The sequence below is a fragment of the Aspergillus wentii genome (genome assembly GCF_001890725.1).
Source record: "Aspergillus wentii DTO 134E9 unplaced genomic scaffold ASPWEscaffold_2, whole genome shotgun sequence".
Lineage (NCBI taxonomy): Eukaryota > Fungi > Ascomycota > Eurotiomycetes > Eurotiales > Aspergillaceae > Aspergillus > Aspergillus wentii.
The window spans coordinates 4,539,288-4,558,008 of NW_024467833.1; the positions used below are offsets into that span (position 1 = coordinate 4,539,288).

The 18,721-nt window shown below is 51.0% G+C and overlaps 6 protein-coding genes across 6 annotated transcripts; 5 read left to right on the forward strand and 1 right to left on the reverse strand.

Moving 5' to 3' along the window:
* Positions 1-263: 263 nt before the first annotated feature.
* Positions 264-2,152, forward strand: ASPWEDRAFT_103349 (uncharacterized protein; the record flags this gene model as incomplete). The annotated part of the gene is made up of 2 exons (XM_040827554.1): positions 264-321; positions 837-2,152. 2 exons carry the CDS (start codon positions 264-266, stop codon positions 2,150-2,152), a joined length of 1,374 nt encoding a protein of 457 aa, XP_040693449.1.
* A 1,717-nt stretch (positions 2,153-3,869) lies between these two features.
* Positions 3,870-7,443, forward strand: ASPWEDRAFT_169598 (WD repeat-containing protein; the record flags this gene model as incomplete). The annotated part of the gene is made up of 5 exons (XM_040830483.1): positions 3,870-4,027; positions 4,123-6,893; positions 6,947-7,203; positions 7,265-7,381; positions 7,435-7,443. The coding sequence occupies 5 exons, from the start codon at positions 3,870-3,872 to the stop codon at positions 7,441-7,443; spliced, it is 3,312 nt and encodes a 1,103-aa protein (XP_040693450.1).
* An 807-nt stretch (positions 7,444-8,250) lies between these two features.
* On the forward strand, positions 8,251-9,915 carry ASPWEDRAFT_169599 (putative MYND domain protein; the record flags this gene model as incomplete). The annotated part of the gene is made up of 1 exon (XM_040830484.1): positions 8,251-9,915. The coding sequence occupies one exon, from the start codon at positions 8,251-8,253 to the stop codon at positions 9,913-9,915; it is 1,665 nt and encodes a 554-aa protein (XP_040693451.1).
* A 345-nt stretch (positions 9,916-10,260) lies between these two features.
* Positions 10,261-12,921, reverse strand: ASPWEDRAFT_169600 (pre-mRNA-splicing factor CWC22; the record flags this gene model as incomplete). The annotated part of the gene is made up of 1 exon (XM_040830485.1): positions 10,261-12,921. One exon carries the CDS (start codon positions 12,919-12,921, stop codon positions 10,261-10,263), a length of 2,661 nt encoding a protein of 886 aa, XP_040693452.1.
* A 369-nt stretch (positions 12,922-13,290) lies between these two features.
* On the forward strand, positions 13,291-13,584 carry ASPWEDRAFT_169601 (dolichol phosphate-mannose biosynthesis regulatory protein; the record flags this gene model as incomplete). Its single annotated transcript, XM_040830486.1, has 2 exons — positions 13,291-13,347; positions 13,402-13,584. 2 exons carry the CDS (start codon positions 13,291-13,293, stop codon positions 13,582-13,584), a joined length of 240 nt encoding a protein of 79 aa, XP_040693453.1.
* A 1,729-nt stretch (positions 13,585-15,313) lies between these two features.
* ASPWEDRAFT_169602 (uncharacterized protein) lies at positions 15,314-18,698 on the forward strand (the record flags this gene model as incomplete). The annotated part of the gene is made up of 2 exons (XM_040830487.1): positions 15,314-15,498; positions 15,575-18,698. 2 exons carry the CDS (start codon positions 15,314-15,316, stop codon positions 18,696-18,698), a joined length of 3,309 nt encoding a protein of 1,102 aa, XP_040693454.1.
* Positions 18,699-18,721: the final 23 nt, after the last annotated feature.

Sequence of the window (18,721 nt, forward strand, 5' to 3'; positions counted from 1 at the left end):
TAGTCGAGGATCACCGCATGCCGATCCACACTGTGCGCCCTGCGCCAAGCGGGCCTTGCCTTACCCCGACAGGCGTCACCGACTCTCCAGCTTGTGCGGGTGCGGGTGCTGCAATCCAACCTCAAACCTCCCTCACACCCACGCTACCTACCACACCATGTCCCCATCCCCCTCCTCCTCCTTATCCAATCAATTGAACCCAATTCACGAGTAAGGCAGTTAAAAAACCAATTCAATTCAAATTAATCCAAATCAAATTGATAATGCCGATACCCACACGTTCGGGGTCGCTCCGCGAACCGAGGAAACAGGTTAGTTTGTGTGTTTTTTATTTTACATGTCTGTCTGTCTGCCTTGTCTGCCTACTTTACGGGTACATATCCCTAGAGCGAAATGCGAAGCTAGGCTGGGCTGGGCTGAGACTTGCTTGCTTGCTTGATTGATTGATACTGTCAGACAAGACGGCCCTTGCGTGGGGCGTATGTTTCGGGTTTTGATTGTGAATTGTGAATTGATGATGCTGATTTGATTTGATTGATTGTTGACGTTGGCTACTCTCGCTGATTCATTGCTAATGTGGGTTTGTTTGGTTTGATAGACGTCAACGTCTAGTTTGACAAAGTCGACGATTCCTGCAACTGAACAACAGAGAACGTTGAGGAGGACGACTGCTACTATTAATGATAGTGTGACGGCGGCAGCGGCAGCGAATAATGGCATTAGCAACGATAGTGCGTCGAATCGGAGGAAGAGTCTGTTACCGCAGCGGAGTGGTTCTCTTCGAGATGAGGGGGGTTCGACGACGAGGGAGAGAGACAGTCGATTGGCGTATCGAGGGTCGGGGAGTACAGTGAGAGGACAAAGGGAGGTGACGCAGACGCAAGGACAAGCACAAGCACAGAAAGAGGCACCGGCATCTGCGCCCACCCTGGCCAGTCGACGACAGAGCTTGATGAGACCTAGTCCGTTGAAGACGGCTACGACGCTCGCTCCCTCAACGAGAACTACACCAGTTGCTCCGTCGTCTCCTAGAAAGCAAGAGCCCAAACCGAGGGTGCCTACATCGCCTAAGAAAACGGATATGCCTCCTCCGCCTTTACCTCGTCACGGGAGATCTATTTCGCTACGACAGCCTGTGAGTTCGAGCCCGGCAACTGCTACCGCTCCTAGAGGGCATTTGCGACAGCGTAGCCAGGTTCTCGCATCAGCTTCGCGTCCCCCTTCGCCCAGAAAGACTGAGGCGTCGATACCCTCGACACCGACTACCCCACGAACGAGAACGCAGTTCTCGACTTATCAGCAGTCATCCTCACCGAAGAAAACGGTTAAACCGCCTACCCCGACACCATCGAATACTAGTTCAACGGATACGGACCCTTCGTTGATACCCTCGTCCTTGCCCGAGGTTGCAGCGTTGCAGACAGAAGTTCTACAGTTAAGTCTGTTACATTCGTCTTCGTTGGAGGAGAATGCCGATTGGCAGGCTCAGTCGGAAAAACAACTACGGAAGAAATATGACGCGGTCGCTGCGAGTTACCGACGTGTTGTGGCGGAAGAGAAAGAACGTCAACGTCGACTCAACGGGCAGGCGTTGGCTGGCTGGCTCCAGAATTCCCATGAACACAACGGTCAACAGGTTTTTGCGGAGCAAATTCAGGTTCTCTCAGAGATTGCGCAAGAGGTGTCTGATTTATCCGACAGTTCTGGAGCAGGAAGATATACATTGGCCATTCAGGAGTTCGAGGACTGGTTGCGTAAGGCGAATGAAATCAAGAAATGGCGCAGTCGAATCGGCCCCGAGGATGCAGCTGATCAGGTGGTATTCATTGACCCTCTGAACCGCGCCTGGAAGGAGGAAATGTACGCTCTGGTGATGAAACTTGAACTATGCTCCCGACAGTTGCAGAGTCTCGATATTCTGGGCTACGGGGACATGGAAAACCTGCAAGACTCCGCTCTCCTCCGGACCGCCAAGGGCCTGAATGACATGATAAACCTGATGATTGAAGAGACCACTGCGATACGTAGCATTGAAGACGATATCGTTAAGGCCGAGAGAATTTGGGTTAGCCACCTGACTGAGCAACTAGCGGATGCCAGACCACGCGATGAGAGGGGCCTAAGAGTTGGAATGTGGAGAAGAAGGGGATGAAAGTCATCGTAGAGATGTCTGTGTCGATGTGATGGATAGCCTGACTGCTCTTGAGATAGAATGCTGCCGTGGATGCGGAAGTGGTGCCGAGTTGCCCCTTCCTTGCATAGCTGAAATCATCCTGGTGCAAGCAAGACACGAAAATGAAAAGACAAAACGAGTCCGGAAAAAGAGGGGAACATTTCCGGCGTATGTTCGCTAGTTGTTACGGTGAGACACCCCCCTCCGGCGCTCAAGGGCAACCCTTTTGTGGTCCTAGAATTTGGGAGAGTCGATATCTGCAGTTGCGGGAGTGTCAGAAAACCGGTTTTCAGACATCCAGCCCGCGACACGATCCAAAGTCCAAACACAACGAACCGTACGACCGCGAGCTAAGATGCCGGTACAGTCGACCGGTTGGCCATGGTGCTGCTTAAGCGATGCTTTCCCCAGTCTTTTCGTGTTCCATGGGCCAGTCATAACGTTCTTAACCGGTTTGACGGAGGATGTTTTTGGCAAGTCAGGCTTGGGCGACCACGGTTATTTTTTTTTTTTAATCTGCAGCCTTCCCTGAAGGGAAGTTTTTGTGTCCTCCGAATCTCGGTCTCTTTCCCTTGATTGTTTTTTTTTTCTTTTTTTTGTTTGCTAGGTGTCAGCCTAGTTCATCTCTGCCCGCGTCCAGAGCAAGGTGATTGGCATTATGGTTTCTTCGCCTTCTGACTAAAGGCCATTCCAAAGTCCAAACCGGTAATCCGGCCGAGAAATCCGGATCTCAGACAGAGGAACACAAGAGGAAGACAAGAAACCTGTTACGAGCAGATGGTTAGCCATAAATGTATCACGATGGATGAAAATCTCCCCTGCTCCTTTCGGACACTGGGCAGCGGCAGGGGCTATATAGCTCCTGCCCACTAAACGCGCTGAGTCAGCCGATCGATGACATCATTCGACCTGCATCGACTGTCGACGGATGCACGCCCTAAACAGACTAGCGCCCTTTAGTCTGCTGTCGTTCTTTTGCTCGTCGCGACTTTGAATGGCCGACTTTGCTCTGGTTTTTCGATGTCTGGCTAGATTGTCTGGCGCTGTAGGAAGGTAACATAATGTCTGTATTGTTTTTCTGTGTATGTAGACCTATGTGGCCCTGGTTCTGGTGGGGATTCATCCAGTCGTGTTCTCCTCTCCTCTCTCTGCTGTATTGTACGTAGACCGTAACCAACATCGCCCATCGCCCTCTCACCCTCTCCCACTTTTTCCTTTTTCTCGTCGCTCCCCGCCAAATCGTCCTCCCAATCTTCCCTCTTATCTGAAGAACCTGTTACTGGCAGGCTCCATATTTGCCTTCTGCTTTGCCTCGATCTCCTCAGGTATGTTCATTTCCTGTTAGGACATGAGGCGAATCAACCTTGGTTCGCCCCCCCGGATTTCCTGTCAGCCTAGATAAACCTGCAGTGCCTCTGTTCCCTGTTCCTCCACTCCCCCCTTTGATCTACCTCTTTGTACATCGACTTATTTTAACACTTTTTTCCGGATCTCGTTCTGCTGCTTCATCATAGATCTATTATCTCTTCACTTTAGTCTAAGGATCTACCCGTCTCGCTGGCATTTGTGGCTTGACGTCATTTACTCGTCGCAGCAGCAGTCTCCGTCGGCAAAAGTCTTCGGCGCGCGCAATGGTCCGATAACTCGTCTTTATTAAGAACACGTTCAATTTCCCGGCCGCTCTTTCGCTCCCATCATGAAGCACACGCTATACGATCGCATCTGGCGGAGGGAAGCCGGGGAAGCATCGCCTTATGCTGGTATCCGTGGACTCTATGGGTCGAAAGAATGGATGAACGATCTGGACATTGTGAATGAATTGGGCGGGCATACTGGTTGTGTCAATGCTTTGGCGTGGGTATTCCCCTTTTCGCGTGGTTTCATTTCACCTCTTGGACTTCTTGAGCGGTTGCGATTGCTTTGTTTGGGCTTTTCTGACACTGTCGCAGCTGGTCGGGTTCTGGACGCTTGTTGGCCTCGGGTTCCGATGATCTGCATCTCAACTTGTACTCTTACCAACCAGACTCGTCTTCCGCGCCGTTCTCTTTGAATACGACTATTCTCACTGGCCACAAAGCGAACATCTTCTCTGTCAAGTTTATGCCGCATTCCAATGACCGGACCCTGATAACGTGTGCGGGTGATTCGCAGGTGCGCATCTTCGACATTGAATATTCCAACAATAGCAACAATGCCGCGGCCACAACGGCTTTTTCTAATTCTACCCGTAGTCGACGCCTGTATAATTTCTTCACCGGTACGCGTTATCTGACTGCAGGCAATACCAATACTAGGGTCTACCGGAGTCACGCAGATCGCGTCAAGCGCATCGTCACCGAGTCGTCTCCACATCTGTTCCTCACCTGCTCCGAAGATGGCGAAGTTCGTCAATGGGATTTGCGCCAGCCCTCTTCCGCGTATCCTTCACCGCGAGGGGGGCAGGGATTCATGGCTTATCGACCTGGAGTGGACCATGATGACTCCAACGTTCCTCCTCCGTTGATCTCCTATAAGCGCCACCGTCTTGATCTCAATACGATTTCTTGCTCCTCTAGTCAACCTCATTACATCGCACTGGGCGGTGCTCACCTTCACTGTTTCCTTCACGACAGACGCATGCTTGGGCGCGATCGTAGCGCTGAGATGGGAAGTCCTGGTATTTCCCCTGTTAGTGGCGGCAGCAGTAGCCGTGACGACGAGATGATGAGCCAGGCGACCCAGTGTGTTCGGAGGTTTGCGCCGCAAGGCAGGAGACGAATGGCTGACAATGATAATGGACATATCACCGCTTGCAAAATCAGCGATGCCAACCCGAACGAAATGGTCGTCAGCTGGTCTGGTGACCACATTTACAGTTTTGATCTAATCCACAGTCCTGATGCCAGAGATTCCTCTTCGTCCCGTCAAAAGTCTACTCGAGCAAGTCCCGAATCGCGTAAACGGGCTGGTTCCAAGAACAAGAAGCGTAAGCGCCCACAGCCAGTTACATCCGCATCGACATCGTCGCAGGAAAGTGGCAATAGGCATCAGTCTCGTCTCAGATCAGGAACTGCAGAGCAGGGTGACCCGGACAGCGAACTAGCTTTCAGAGTTCGCTATGGAAATGGGGAGTCTGAGGATATCCCATTCGAGACTCTGTCAGAAACCTTATCGGACGCACCGGAGAACATGATCGAAAGGGCTAGATATTCCGTGCTCAATGAAGCGCAGCGGTTGAGTATGCGGATTGCCCAGGGCCTGGTAAAGCTCCGGAGTGCTCTCTTTTCACTCGAGACAACAGTCCGTGGAGAAACTGATAATGAGGAAACCGGTTTAACCCCTTATACTTCGTCCTTCTCGTCCGTTCTTACACTAGCGTCGTCTTTCCTACCTAGCATGGGAGAAATCATTCTCACATGGCGTTATCCTTTGAATCCTAGTCCCGAAACCGTGGCTTTCCAAACAACACTTCGCCGAAATCGAGAAGAGGCCTGGAGATTCGCTCAAGCTGCTGGCACGGTTGCCCGTGTTCTGGGAGGTGAGATCGAAGGTCCCCCCGAAGATGCGGGTTCCGACATCGATATGTTCTTAAAGATTATGCCTGCACATGGGGAAAATGATAGCATCGACACAGCGGCACAGTTTTGTTATGACTTTCTGCGAGCCATCTTGCTTTGGGTAGAAGGAGGACGAGCGGCTCTGCTATCTGGCTTCAAGCGCAGCCCCACTCATCGACGCAATCATGCGCGATTCCCGGTACCAGAGTCGGCTGATGAACGCGCCATCGAAACGGATCTAATTCCTTATCTTCAAAGTCTAGCGGGTGATACGGCTGTGGTGAATGTTGATGCTTCTCGATTCGAGCACGACAGCACTCGAATCGTGTTTCAAACCCAATTTGCAGCTGTGACCGCTTTTGCGAATGCCGTCAAGTTGCCGCTGGAGGATTTGAATAACTCTGCAGCACGGGTTGATGCCCAGCATGGCATGCCTAATCCAGCTAATGTCCGTGCCCTCGATAGGTCTGCGGCAACCCGATTCTGGGCGCTGAAGGTGGGGCGCGGAATCCTGATGGAGGCAGGTACTAGGGTCAATTATGCATTTGTCAACCAGGCCTTCGGTGGATTGCGGGCGACCGTCGAGGACGACTTTGATAGTGAGGTCGGGCAGGAAAGATCTCAGGAGGATATCGATGGCAATGTTGAGGAGGAACGCATTCAGAATTTCAAGGTGGTATCCAGTGGCTCTGCAAGCAGAAAGAACCGACTGGACACTGAGTTTGAGCCAGCCGATATTGAAGCTGATTCGGAAGATCGGGACGATGAGAACGAAAACGAATTTGGTGTTGACGAGGATGAAGAGGACGAAGATGACGATGACGGTCCTGAGATGAGCCTCGAACAATCGACCGACGAAGATGACGATGACGGTCCTGAGATGAGCCTCGAACAATCGACCGACGATGATGACGTGGACGCTGAGGAGCACTTGATCAGACGTTATGGCTTCCAAAGAACCCGGAGAGAGGACGTTGATCTCGAAGCCCCTTGCTCTTCGCACACGAAAGTCTATCGGGGACATTGCAATATCAAGACGGTCAAGGACGTCAACTTTTATGGCCTGAATGATGAATACGTGGTGAGTGGATGTGATTCGGGCAATATCTTCATCTGGGATCGGAAAACGGCCGATTTGGTCAATATCCTTGAAGCGGATAGTGAAGTCGTCAATGTTGTGCAAGGTAGGTTTCAGTAGCCTTTTTTAAGTATTTGCCTAAGCTCACATTTGTTGCAGGCCATCCTTATGAGCCCACCATTGCGGCTTCCGGAATCGACAATACTATCAAGATCTTCTCACCGGACCAACACGCCCAAGAAAATGCTCGCCGTGGAATCAACATCTTGGATCCTGATAATCCAGCGAATACCCTTGGGCGGGGTGCTGCAGTTATCGGTGGCTTGAAAAGTCGCAAACGTATTCAAGATAGTTACAAGATCATGAGCCAGAATGATGTTGACCGACAAGGGGGAATGAGTGAGGCATTCATCACGGTATGTTGCCATCTAATCTTGTTCCCGATGATATTGATGTCTGACTGTATGGTTATTTTAGAGGAGTATGCTGGCTCAACTTGCTGCCAATTTGAGAGACCGAAACGCCGGAGCTCAGGCTGCCGGTGCTAATGGAGGAGATGAAGGTCGTACTATTGTGTTGGATGAGGATTGCACCGTGAGTCTCAATTATCTCGACACCAGAGATTGAAACTAACCATGTCTTTGCAGGTGATGTAAGGCACTTCGGGATGCCTAAACGATTGTTCAACTTTTTTTTTCTTTCCTTCTTCTCCCTTGGTGAGATACCGAGGATTTATTTTATCGATTACTTTCTATGATTCTCCCATTCACCGTTAATATGTTTTTAAGTATTAGTTTCGCTTCTCCTCCTCTCTTCTTTTTATTATTCATATTTTTTTATGGTTGAACAGCGTATATTTTTTGGTACTGGAAAAAAAAAAGGTTTAACGGGCAAATGATCATGAAGCATTTTAATCAGTATTTCGAGTGACGAAAAGGCTTCTTTTGAAGTATCCACGAGATGTATTTCAACGAATACCAAGTCCCTGACGAATAACAATGATTGAAGCCATTGCAATAACAGTAAATGCGGTAAAGGATATGTTGATATGTTGATGTTTGAATCCCTTCGAGGGGGAATACATTCATCTCCGTATCATCACGTGACTGTTATCTCCTCCTTCCCCGCAATAATTTTTTTTCGTTTTTTTTTATATAGAAAGTGCATGCAAAGCAAAGGTCATTCGTTTCTTTACTTTTGCATTATCTTATGGCTTGATTCTCTCCTAAACCGGTCCCATCTTTTGTTTGACCAACTCAATCGCCTTTTAATCTGGTTGATTCTTGTCTAAAACCTAGCCTGATTGAAAATTTTCGTGGTGGGGATAGCGATATATACCCCTCCATTTCCTGATATTGGTTCAATTTCACCACCAAAAGAGAAAAAGAAAAAGCAAACTCTGAAGGAAGAGTGCTGTTGAATCTACCATATCAATCTTGATATCTGACATTCCATTGTTCAATATGAACCCCCAACTCCTCCAGGAGCGTGCCGAAAAGACCGCACAGCTCTACGCAGACACCCATAACCCTCATGTGCACCTAGAACGGGGCATTCTGCATGAGAAGCTGGGGTTCTCGGATCTTGCGGCGGCAGATGCGTATCGGGCGCTTTCGTTGCTTGAGTCTGTTGTTGATCCGGATGGATGTGAATTTCATGCGAGGCGGAGGAGAGATGGAGTAGTGAAGGTGGATGAGGGGGGTGAAGATGAAGATGATGATGAGGACGAGGATGATAAGTTTGTCCCGTTAACTCAGGAAGAACATGATGCTCTTATTGGAAAGGTTTATGTTTTGTTTGTGCGGAGTCTGGTCAGCTGTCGCTGTTATCGTGATGCGTATGAGTTCTGTGTTCGTGGGATTGAGCTTCTGGAGAAGATGCACAAGGATGATGATGTTGCTGTGCTCAAGGAGCAGATGGAGATTATCAGGGAGGTATATGTGACTAGGCAATCGCGTCGGGAGTCACGGACAGTCGGTGCGGATGAGCAGATTGATCCTAGGATTCTCAATGCCCAGGGTGTTGCGCGGAGAGTGCTCTACCCGTGGAATGAGCATGAGCCTGATCGCAAGGCCGAAGAGACGCTGTCGTTGCTGAATGCGCGGTTGAGGGACATCGCGCCCAAGTGTGAAGTGCGAGCTGTTGCGTTGCCGGCGTTGCATGGCTCGACCAACGATGCCCCAGAAGATGGTGCAGGCGACGTCTCGGTGCAATTGGGTCTCTTCGCCAAAGACGACATCACGCCTGGAGAAATCATCCTGCGCGAATCTTCCCTCTTAACAGCGACCAACCGGCTTCACGATGACCTCTGTGACGCCTGCAATGCGCCTCTCCCCGAGCTCTCCTCTGAAAACCCTGCTGTCGCCTGCGATGGTTGCGACGATACCATCTTCTGCAGCCAGCAATGCCACGACCAAGCACAGGAAGTCTACCACGGCGCTGTATGCGGTCTTCTCGACGGCCTCGAGTCCATCGGCAAGGACATCCCCGACCCCACAGACAAAGCCGACTATCTTTACCTCCTCCTGCTCGGCCGCGCAATCGCCATGGCCGCAACCCAAGAAAAACACCCCCTCGAACTCCCCGAGGTGAAATACATCTGGGGCGACTTCCACGACCTCGAACAGTCCTCCACAATCCCAACCGACGACCCAACCGCCACCCTCCCCTTCTCCTTCCAACTCAGCATCCTCCAACCCATGCGCATCCTCGAAGAAATGGAACTAGACCCTTACTCGACCCTTCCGCTCTACGATACCTGGGTTCTCAACACCCTCTACGCCAAATTCCGCGGCACCGCGTCCGGTCGACTTTCCACCTGGGATGGCGGTCCGGAACTCTGCGCCGTGCACCCGCTGTGGTGTCTTGCGAACCACTCGTGTGATCCGAATGTGCGCTGGGAGTGGGGAGCTGAGATTACGTTCCGGGCGCGCAGTGAGTCCGACCGGCCTGTCTGGAAGGGGAAGAGCGAGGAGGAAAGGAATGTGGGTGGGATTAAGCGGGATCAGGAGATATTGAATCACTACTGTGATATTGGATTGGATGTTCAGAAGAGGAGGGAGTGGGCGAGAGGGGCGTTGGGTGGGTTGTGTTTGTGTGAGAGGTGTATTTGGGAGGCTGCTCAATGAGAAGATGGACTTGAATGTTTAGATACCCTATAGATGAGTTTGGACAACGGAGTAGATGAGTATACAAAAGTTGCAATATGACGTTAAATGGGTTAGACCATATCTACCAAATGATATTGTTCATTACAATCCGATTCGGACGATGATCCCAGGGCCGAAAAAACAAATATAAATACACCCATATGAAACCCTTGCCCATCACTAAAAAAAATAACGCGAGTCCAAACCGTTTGAAGACCGGGTACTATCCATTCTTTCCATTATGTTCTTGAACCTGCCCTAAGATACCAAGCCATTCCATCTTAGAGCAGAACTTGTAGATATCACATCAAAACCTCCACATACTTAGCTATAATCTACCCCGCGGCCTCGACCTCCCTGCGTCGCACGAGGCGGGGTCCTGGACGGCGACCTGCGTGCATTGGTACGACGGGGTGGCGGGGAACGAGACCGTGACATCGAGTCTGAATATCTCCGTCTCTGGTCAGAGCGTCGTGGAGGGCTGGGGGAACGTGACGCGGAGCAGTCTCGGCCACGGCGACTTGGAGGTGGACGTCTCGGAGAACGGGAAGCCGATACACTCCTCTCTGCCCCCTTCCGAGGAGGTGAGCGCGACGCTGAGGAGTAACGTCGTCCTCGCGAGGCCGGCTCGCGTCGAGGGGGAGGCGAAACTGACCGGGACACTGACCGGGTGTAGCTTCGGTTCCTGCGGCTGCCCCGCTGGCGCGGAGGGGTGACAGATCGAGACGGTGAGCGTGGTGACCGGGACCGACTCAAACTTCGTGAATCGTAGGACTTCTGGCGAGTCCGCCTAGGTGGCGTCCGCGAGGCGGATCTGGATCGACTGTATGAAACTGAGCGTTTGCGCGATCGTGAGACAGGTGAACGTGAGCGGGAAGCGCTGTAACTTGGTGTGTAGCTTCTTCCGCGGGAGGAGCCTGATACAGAACGTGTGTACGACCTTCCACGACTCACCGAGCGCGCACGGCCACGGCTCCGCGAAGGGGATCGTGAGTAAGAGTAAGATCGGGACCGAGATCGAGAGTGAGCAGGACCTGTGCACGTGGAGCAGGAACGAGATCTGGACGACACCGAGTCTTCGCGGGCGGGCAGCGCAGGAACTGTCGGCTTGGGGAGATTCTTGAGGTGTTCACGCATGTCTTCTGTCAAGATACCAAAACCGATACTTGTGAAATAGTTGATCGAGAAACGGGTGTAGCGTGGGTTGTCCAAGGGGAATAGACCCTCGAAGCTGGGACGAAGTATTTCATCTCTCATCCGCTCTTGCAGCTTCGGTAGACCCAGATGTTCTCCGAGATTCTGGAAGAGAATCTTAATGAAGATACGACTACTAGAAGTCGTTTCGTCCTCATTCATGTGGATAATTGACATGATGTGCCAGCCGAGGGCGTCGGTGCTGATCATGTGGCCAAAGAAGCAGGCGATGTTGCGTAAACGGTTCGTTTCATAGCGATGAATGGTGTCGTAATACTTGGCAAAAGCTGCTTCAAATAGATCGGACCACAGGCGATTGATCTTCGCGAATCGTTCCCCAATCAAACCGTAGAACTTCGAGTAAGTCCGCTCTTGTGAGCAACACTCGATGATCATGGACGGAAGTTCTGGCTCCAGGCCAGCCGGCAGTGAAATTTTCATCAGCTTGTGGCAACATTCTTCGAAGTCGATACTCGACATGATTGTCAGGTAGATTGTACGTCGCAAGTTGACCAAATCCGTATTGCTCTGGTCCTTGATGTCCATCTTTTGTTCTTCTGCGTCCGACTCGTCATCCGAGCTCACATCTGAACCACTCTCGTCGTCTTCGTCATCGCTGCCTTCTCCTAGAATCTCGGCCTTCAATCTCTTGTAGGCCTCTTCATGCTCTTCCCACTCAGCATCGTATTTGAAAATGTTAAGACCGTCCTGAGTCTCAATTTCGTCATCGAGACCAAGGCGGTGGGTGATCTGATCCTCCTCTTCCACCAAATCCAGCTCATCCTTGATCGCTGGGTTGTCCTTATATCTGTCTTTCCGCACTTGGAACAAAACCTCGATCATGTATTGTACTCGCTTGTCGATGTCGGCTTCGTGCAGGATGTTTCTGAACTGGTCGAATACCGCCAATGCAATGGGCCCACTCATTTCCTCCAGATGTTGTCCGACTTCCCTTGTAAGGCCGACAGCAATCTCAACACTATCGTCCGTAGGCTTGTGAAGGAGGAGTAGGAGTATCTGCGCAGCTAACATCTCGTGGGCGACCTGCTGATTACAGAGATGGGCAATGAAGGTGGTGGAAGATATGCATACAGCCTTGTCGTTTCGTTTGAATGCTTTCCGGAACTGAATGATCAACCGCGTGAGAAGTAGTTCACCTACTTGGGGCAATTTTGTGTTGACGATTGCCGCCATCGTAGCGTATATCGGAGTGAACGGCAAACTAGCGGCCTGGGCCTTCATAATGCTCCTGCAGAATAAACCCCGTCCGCGAACCAAGTTCTCTCCAAAAAGCTCCGGCACAATAAACTTAATGTTCGACACGTTAACCTTGTTGATCAGACCATTAATTGACTTCTTCAACGCTTCCCAAGCCATACGCTGATATTCTTTGCTGGTTTTGTCCGTAATCTGCGACTGCAATGCGCGCAATCTCGCGGGAGGAATATAGGTACCTCCCGAGCGCATGTTCAAGAGTTTGTCATATTCTGCTTTGGCAGAAGCTTGCTTTTCTTCCTCGGTCATTGGCTTTCGCGCAGCCTCCTGCTTCTCATGTTGGCGAACACGTTCCGCGAGCTGACGCTCTCTCTCCACCGCACGTTCTTCAGCGAGCTGAGGGAGATCCGCGCCATCCTTCGAGGAGCCAGCCGGGGGAGACCGTCGACGGTTTGGTGAAGGCGACCGAGAAGGGGGAGACCGTTTCCGTGACGCTGAGGCTTGCGGCGAGTACGAAGCACCTGGTGGAGGAGTAGGCACTCGCACCGCAGACTGCAAGACAACGGGATCCGTCATTATGGACTTGCAATTCTCACAAACCAAGACACTCCAGAGCTCAGATGTGTCGGTGGTGACTCTAAAGTCAATCCTGCGAAGTAGCAGTTGAGAAGCTTCCGCCAAAACGTGAGGCGGCGAAGGGAGGAAAGGCTTAGCGTGGATCGGATCACGTGATATACTAGAGGCCAAGTTGTTTAGGGATGGGCAGATCGAACGTTGCGCAACGACTTGCCAACTATCGCAACTGCTTTTGCTTGTTGGGTTTGTGTGCTTCAAGTGGGAATTGCTTTCGATCATTATGGTATGACTCTGTATAATTCTACTGCATGGTTATTTTCGACTGACCGGTTATTGTGTCTGCAGCTGGGCCAACTCGTGGGATCCGCCATGCTCTTGGCCGCTACCGCAATCTTCCTTTACTACACAACATGGACTCTTCTCATGGTATTTTCCCGAATGCACATCTCAAGTGTACGATATCAGCTAATGCGTCTCTAGCCCTTTGTTGACCCTGGCCACCCTCTCCACGATCTCTTCCCTCCCCGTGTCTGGGCGATCCGCATCCCTGTTTTTCTCACTCTTTTGGGTTCTGCCGTGGTGGGCACATTCATAGGGATTGTGATGATCAACAGCAACAAGAAGAAAGCAGCCAAAGCCAAAGCAGCGGCCAAGAAGAAGTGAAATACAAAAAGGCGGCGTGGGGGGTATGGTATCTGGTGTCAGAGTATCTATCAGACTCAACGGATCTGTAAAGGAGTCTATTAATCGACCAGTGTAACAATAATATCATTCAAATTACGAGTTTTATTTTTTTTGTTTTTTTTTTTAATCTTGATTCAACTATCTCGAGACGTGAGAGCCTGGAATGGTGGGATGGTACGATGACGATATAACCGCATATCTATTGCACGACGGACATAAGTCAAGAGACCTTATCCTTCTGCTTACCAACTGGTAGGACACCTGGGACTTGGAAGTTGGATTTGGACAGGCCACCAGCGTCATATCTCATCACTGCTCCTCGTTTTACCAATGACATTCCAGGGCCTTACAGATGGGCTGTGCTACTGACGCGGGCCCCGTGACTCCAGACGAACGGTTAGTAAGTTACGTCGCTGGCTGCTGCTGGATGACCAAGTTATCTAGCGATACATCGTCATCTGTTATTGTTTTTTCCCCTGTTTGCCTTAAAGGCCATTGCCGGCTAGACTCGGACTCTCCCATGGTCTGGAATTCCGGATGATTCACAACTCAATAATGGGGATTCTGGATGATTATTTGGCTCCAGTCGAACCTGTCCATTGAAGACCCTTGGGAACGGGATCACGTGGCAAATGCAGACACGTTGGCCTGATTGGTTGTGTTTGCAGTGTTTGCCTCCCTGTCCGCTTTGAGACCAGACCGATAACTATTGTATTACCCCTCATGCAGGCGTCTGGAATGATAATCGATGGCGTGGACGGTAAAATTACAACGCATCATTCATCATTACGGCGTCTACCTCCAATCCCCCGACATTATCTGATTGCGTCGATTTCCACCAGTCTCAGGAAGTGATGCTTCAGATCGTGTCATGACCCCGTGTCTTAAGCCAATCACGCCTTGTGAGTCATGCGGTGTCCTGGGGAAAGGGGTGGGGGGATGTGAGGTGCCCCCTCTCCCCCTACTTATCCAGCATGTACCAACGCTGCTGGGTACTTCATCGGCAGGAGAGTGGTACCAAATGGTACTACAATAGTCATAATGATAGTATGGGTCCCGAGGTACATAGTTTGTACCGTAGATAGGAGATAGTTACTGATACCGTACCGGGGGTACAAGGTACGATGTATGTAGTCAGCCTACCATGGGAGCTGTCATCCATGCTCCTGACCTGATCGTCTTCTTCTCCCCTCCCTCCCCCTCTTCTCTTCCTTCTCTCTCCAAACATCTTCTTCAACTTCTGTTTCTCTTAATCTGTGAATCATTCTATCCACCGGAACTTTTGGATGCACCTTTGACCCATCAACTTTCATCTTGATTCATTAGGACAACCTGTTACCGAGTTGTCCCGATCAACAAGCTACTATTCGCGTATCCCGAGTGCCCGCTCCTGATACGCTGCCTCTTCATTCAGTCTTTCAAGGCTGAATCGCTCATTCCCCATCTCTTTATACATCTAATTCTAACAATCCGGTACGGGTCAACTGAATCCTTCATCCATCTCTTCGGGATAAAGCATCTGGCTAATCATCGATTGTAAACAGATACGCGCCGTCTTGCTTTGATAGGAACCGTATTCAAGTAACCATTTACCTGCCTCGCCACCACGAAGTCGTGAACCCACCCGTTCTCAGACCTCACTACAGGTCTTGAGAGCGGTTCCGCCTGTTGAATCCGACTTGCCTCTCGGAGGCAACTGTCCATTTGAATGCCCCCGGCAGCCTCTGACGACTTGTTCCGCCAGCAGAGCCTGTCCCCAGGCGATAGTAGCCCTCTCCAGGATCAGAATCGAACCGCCCCAGAGCATGATACCGGAACAAAGAGCAAGAAAAAGGGGAAAAACGGGACCAAAAACAAAAAGGCAGCTGCCGCAAAGCCACCGTCTGAGGATCTGTAAGCACATCCTGCTTCTTCTGCAAGGGTCCCCATGATCGGCAAGTAGATTGCTAACGTCGTTTCACTGGCATAGGATTGCAACGTCTCCACCTCTGCCGGTTGAACCGTCGTCTTGCCCGAACCCTTCGCTGGGGTACCATGCCGATGGCAATATCGCGTCACCGGTGCTAGATGCACTCGGGTCTCTTGCTGAAACGCCAGATAATGATATTGCCTACCGCACGGACACTTGGGCTAAGTCGATTCCATTTGGAAAGAGTCCGCCAAATGATGTGCTCGACGGAGAACTTGCCGGTGGATCTCCTCTTAGCTTTCCTACAAACGCGGAGAAGGTTGGGGGTTTCAGCAATCCCTCATCGACATCACCTCCCCCCAGAAGAAGACCTTTGAGCTACGGAAATGGCTACTTGGGCAGCAACCTGTCAAGACAGCAATCGAAAGATAGACACAAAAGCAATTCCGTCAGCAGCCCGTTCAGTAACCAGGCTCCATTACCTCACATGCCCCAAGCTCATTTCTACGGGGCCCCAGATATTGATATCCCACCGTTCTCCGGTCAGAACCGGTCATCTACCGAAGGGAGCTATTCTTTCTATGCCTTCGATACGATTTCCAGCCCGTCATCCAAGACATCCAGGATGGGCGGAAGCGTGTTAATATCCGGGACCGATGGCGGCTTGGAGGTCCTGGCCATAGAGGAACGCAAGACCCGTCTGATTGGGAAGCTGGTTGGTCTTAATGGCCGTGTCATCGGGGCAAAGCTGCTGGCTTGCAGCTCACCCAACGATCCATTTGCGTCATCTAGGCCGCATGTTGCTGTGATAGTACATGGGCCCTCTCCTCAGAGCGATGATGAGGGGCATGCATCTTCTACTGGCTCGGAGATAAATGAAGCTGCATCAGTCGCTACCGGACGACAGGCATCCGCTGAGAAGCGTTCTAATAAAGATGATGCCAAATTTTACCAAACAAGAGTTGAGGTATACTCTCTCAGAACTGGAGATCATATCACGACACTTTTTACCACAAAGCCTACCCCCTGCTTTGAGAACATTCCTGGAATGCCTGTCTTCGCACCCTCGCCCGCTGGAAACTTGAAGCTTTATGTAAGCGGTAACTATGTTGTTCTGGCCTCTGGTGTCAGTGGCGAGGTGTTTATATATGGCGTTGACCCGGCCACGAATGGATATCAATGCTTGGGAAAGACCTGGACAAGCGTTCAGGTAAAGGAAGCCCGTCGATACTCGACATCTTCAAGCTCAACCGATCCAGACGGCTCTCGAACAGATTCTCCCCATAACTCTACGAGTTCGGAAATTCCCATTCTTTCTCTGCGAGGAAGATGGCTCGCGGTAGTTCCCCCGTCATCGTCTTATAGAACATCTATCCACGGAGCTGTTCCTGCATCGCTTGTCCAAGGAAAGGTTTTTGGACTGGAGACGCGAAACCCTCCAGTGAAGCCCCCAGTTACCTGTGCTACGGATATAGGTGAGGGGGAGAGCTTCTTCGACAAAGTGGCCCGAGGCGTCACACAAGAGCTCGTGAAAGGCGCTCGTTGGATGGGAGACCAAGGCCTTCAAGCCTGGAACAATTACTGGAACAAGGATCAGCAACAGAATAATGGAACACGACGCTCTTCCACCTTAATGGACCCCCCACAGCAGGGCTACAACATGTTTCCTCCAACACACGCCCAGGATACCCAGGCAGCTTCCCCAGCTGAGCCAGACCTTGTGTCAATCATGGACCTGAGACGGCTCGAGGAAGGGGGAGAGACTAAAAATGCGCTGTTCAACCCAGTTGCTACATTCCAAGTGCCAAACGGCTGTAGCTTTCTGTCATTCTCACCAAATGGCCTAATGCTACTTACAGCAAGCAAGAAGGGAGACGTGCAGTACGTTTGGGATCTTATGCAAGCCAAGTATTGCCGTGCAGCGGCTTTTCTCTCGGATGACTCGACTACACCGAGTGCCAGTGTCCGGCAGGTTGCAAGATACGCACGGTTAACTGCATCTACCATTGTTGATGTGATCTGGACGGTCCCTGCTGGCGATCGTTTGGCCATAATCACACGTAAAGGCACCGTGCACGTTTTCGACATGCCCCGAAGTGCATTCCAATGGCCTCCTTTCCGTCGAGCACGTCCTGCTCCTAGCAAAACGCAGAGCAATGACTCGCCTCCAGATGATGTGCCTGACAGAGCGAATGGAGCAAATCCTTTGTCAGCAGCTATGAAGCTTGTTGGAGGCAAGACACAGCCTATATTCTCTGCTGTCAGGGGTCGCACTCCATCCGCCGGTCCTGCATTTTCCGCTGCAGCTGGATTTGGAATATCGTCTGCTGCTGGCGTGAGGGGTGGAAAGGTAGTCGCTGCTGGCCTCAGCAAATCAATGGGAGCGGCTACTGGCACAGTAAACACACTCCGTCACGTTGGCGAAAACCGCCTACATCTTTCTGGTCTCGCTCGTGATCCATCAGCCTCTCGTGTAACTTGGATGTCCAACAAAGGGCAGCCATTCTTGGGTGTAGTGGACAATGGGTCTTTTAGATTGTACAGGATCAGACGTACTGTGTCTACGAACAAGAACCGCTCGCCCCAATCAGTCATTGGAAGCAAGGAGATTGAATATAGATTGCCGGCAAATCTACAGACTCCCTGTGGACCGATGCCCGTTGGCACTTCGAACCCAGAGCTGACGATAAGTGCAACCCTGGCTCTGCCATCTTCGAATCCACAGCCGTCACTTGCCTCGAAGGTCAAGTGCCAGCCGCTCTCCCAGGCGGAGATCGAAACAAACGCACCGTATCAACCATTTCACACTGATCAGAGAGTAAATTTGTATATCTTCTCAGCAGGAAGCGAGGCTAGTGACTCGATGACGACCTCTCCTACCAGCCAATGGGTCTTTGGTGATGACATCTCGATGTCGAAGCTGCATGTGCGACCCTTTAGCGCTAGTGGAGATGACGATGATGATAACGATACTGTTCACGAACAAAATCCTGGGCTTGTGGGGGAAATGGAAAACCTCATCAGTCTCAGCAACAGCACCGGAAATGCCGAAGAGGTGGTCATTACCACGCGGAGGAAGAAGAGGCATTCTTCTTCGTTTCCTTCCAACACCTCAGGTGAAGTTGATGACGGCTTCTTCGAAGATGATTGTGAGGTGCTGGACTTTGCCCGCGACAGGGTTTGACATTGTCCCTTGACAGCCCAGGA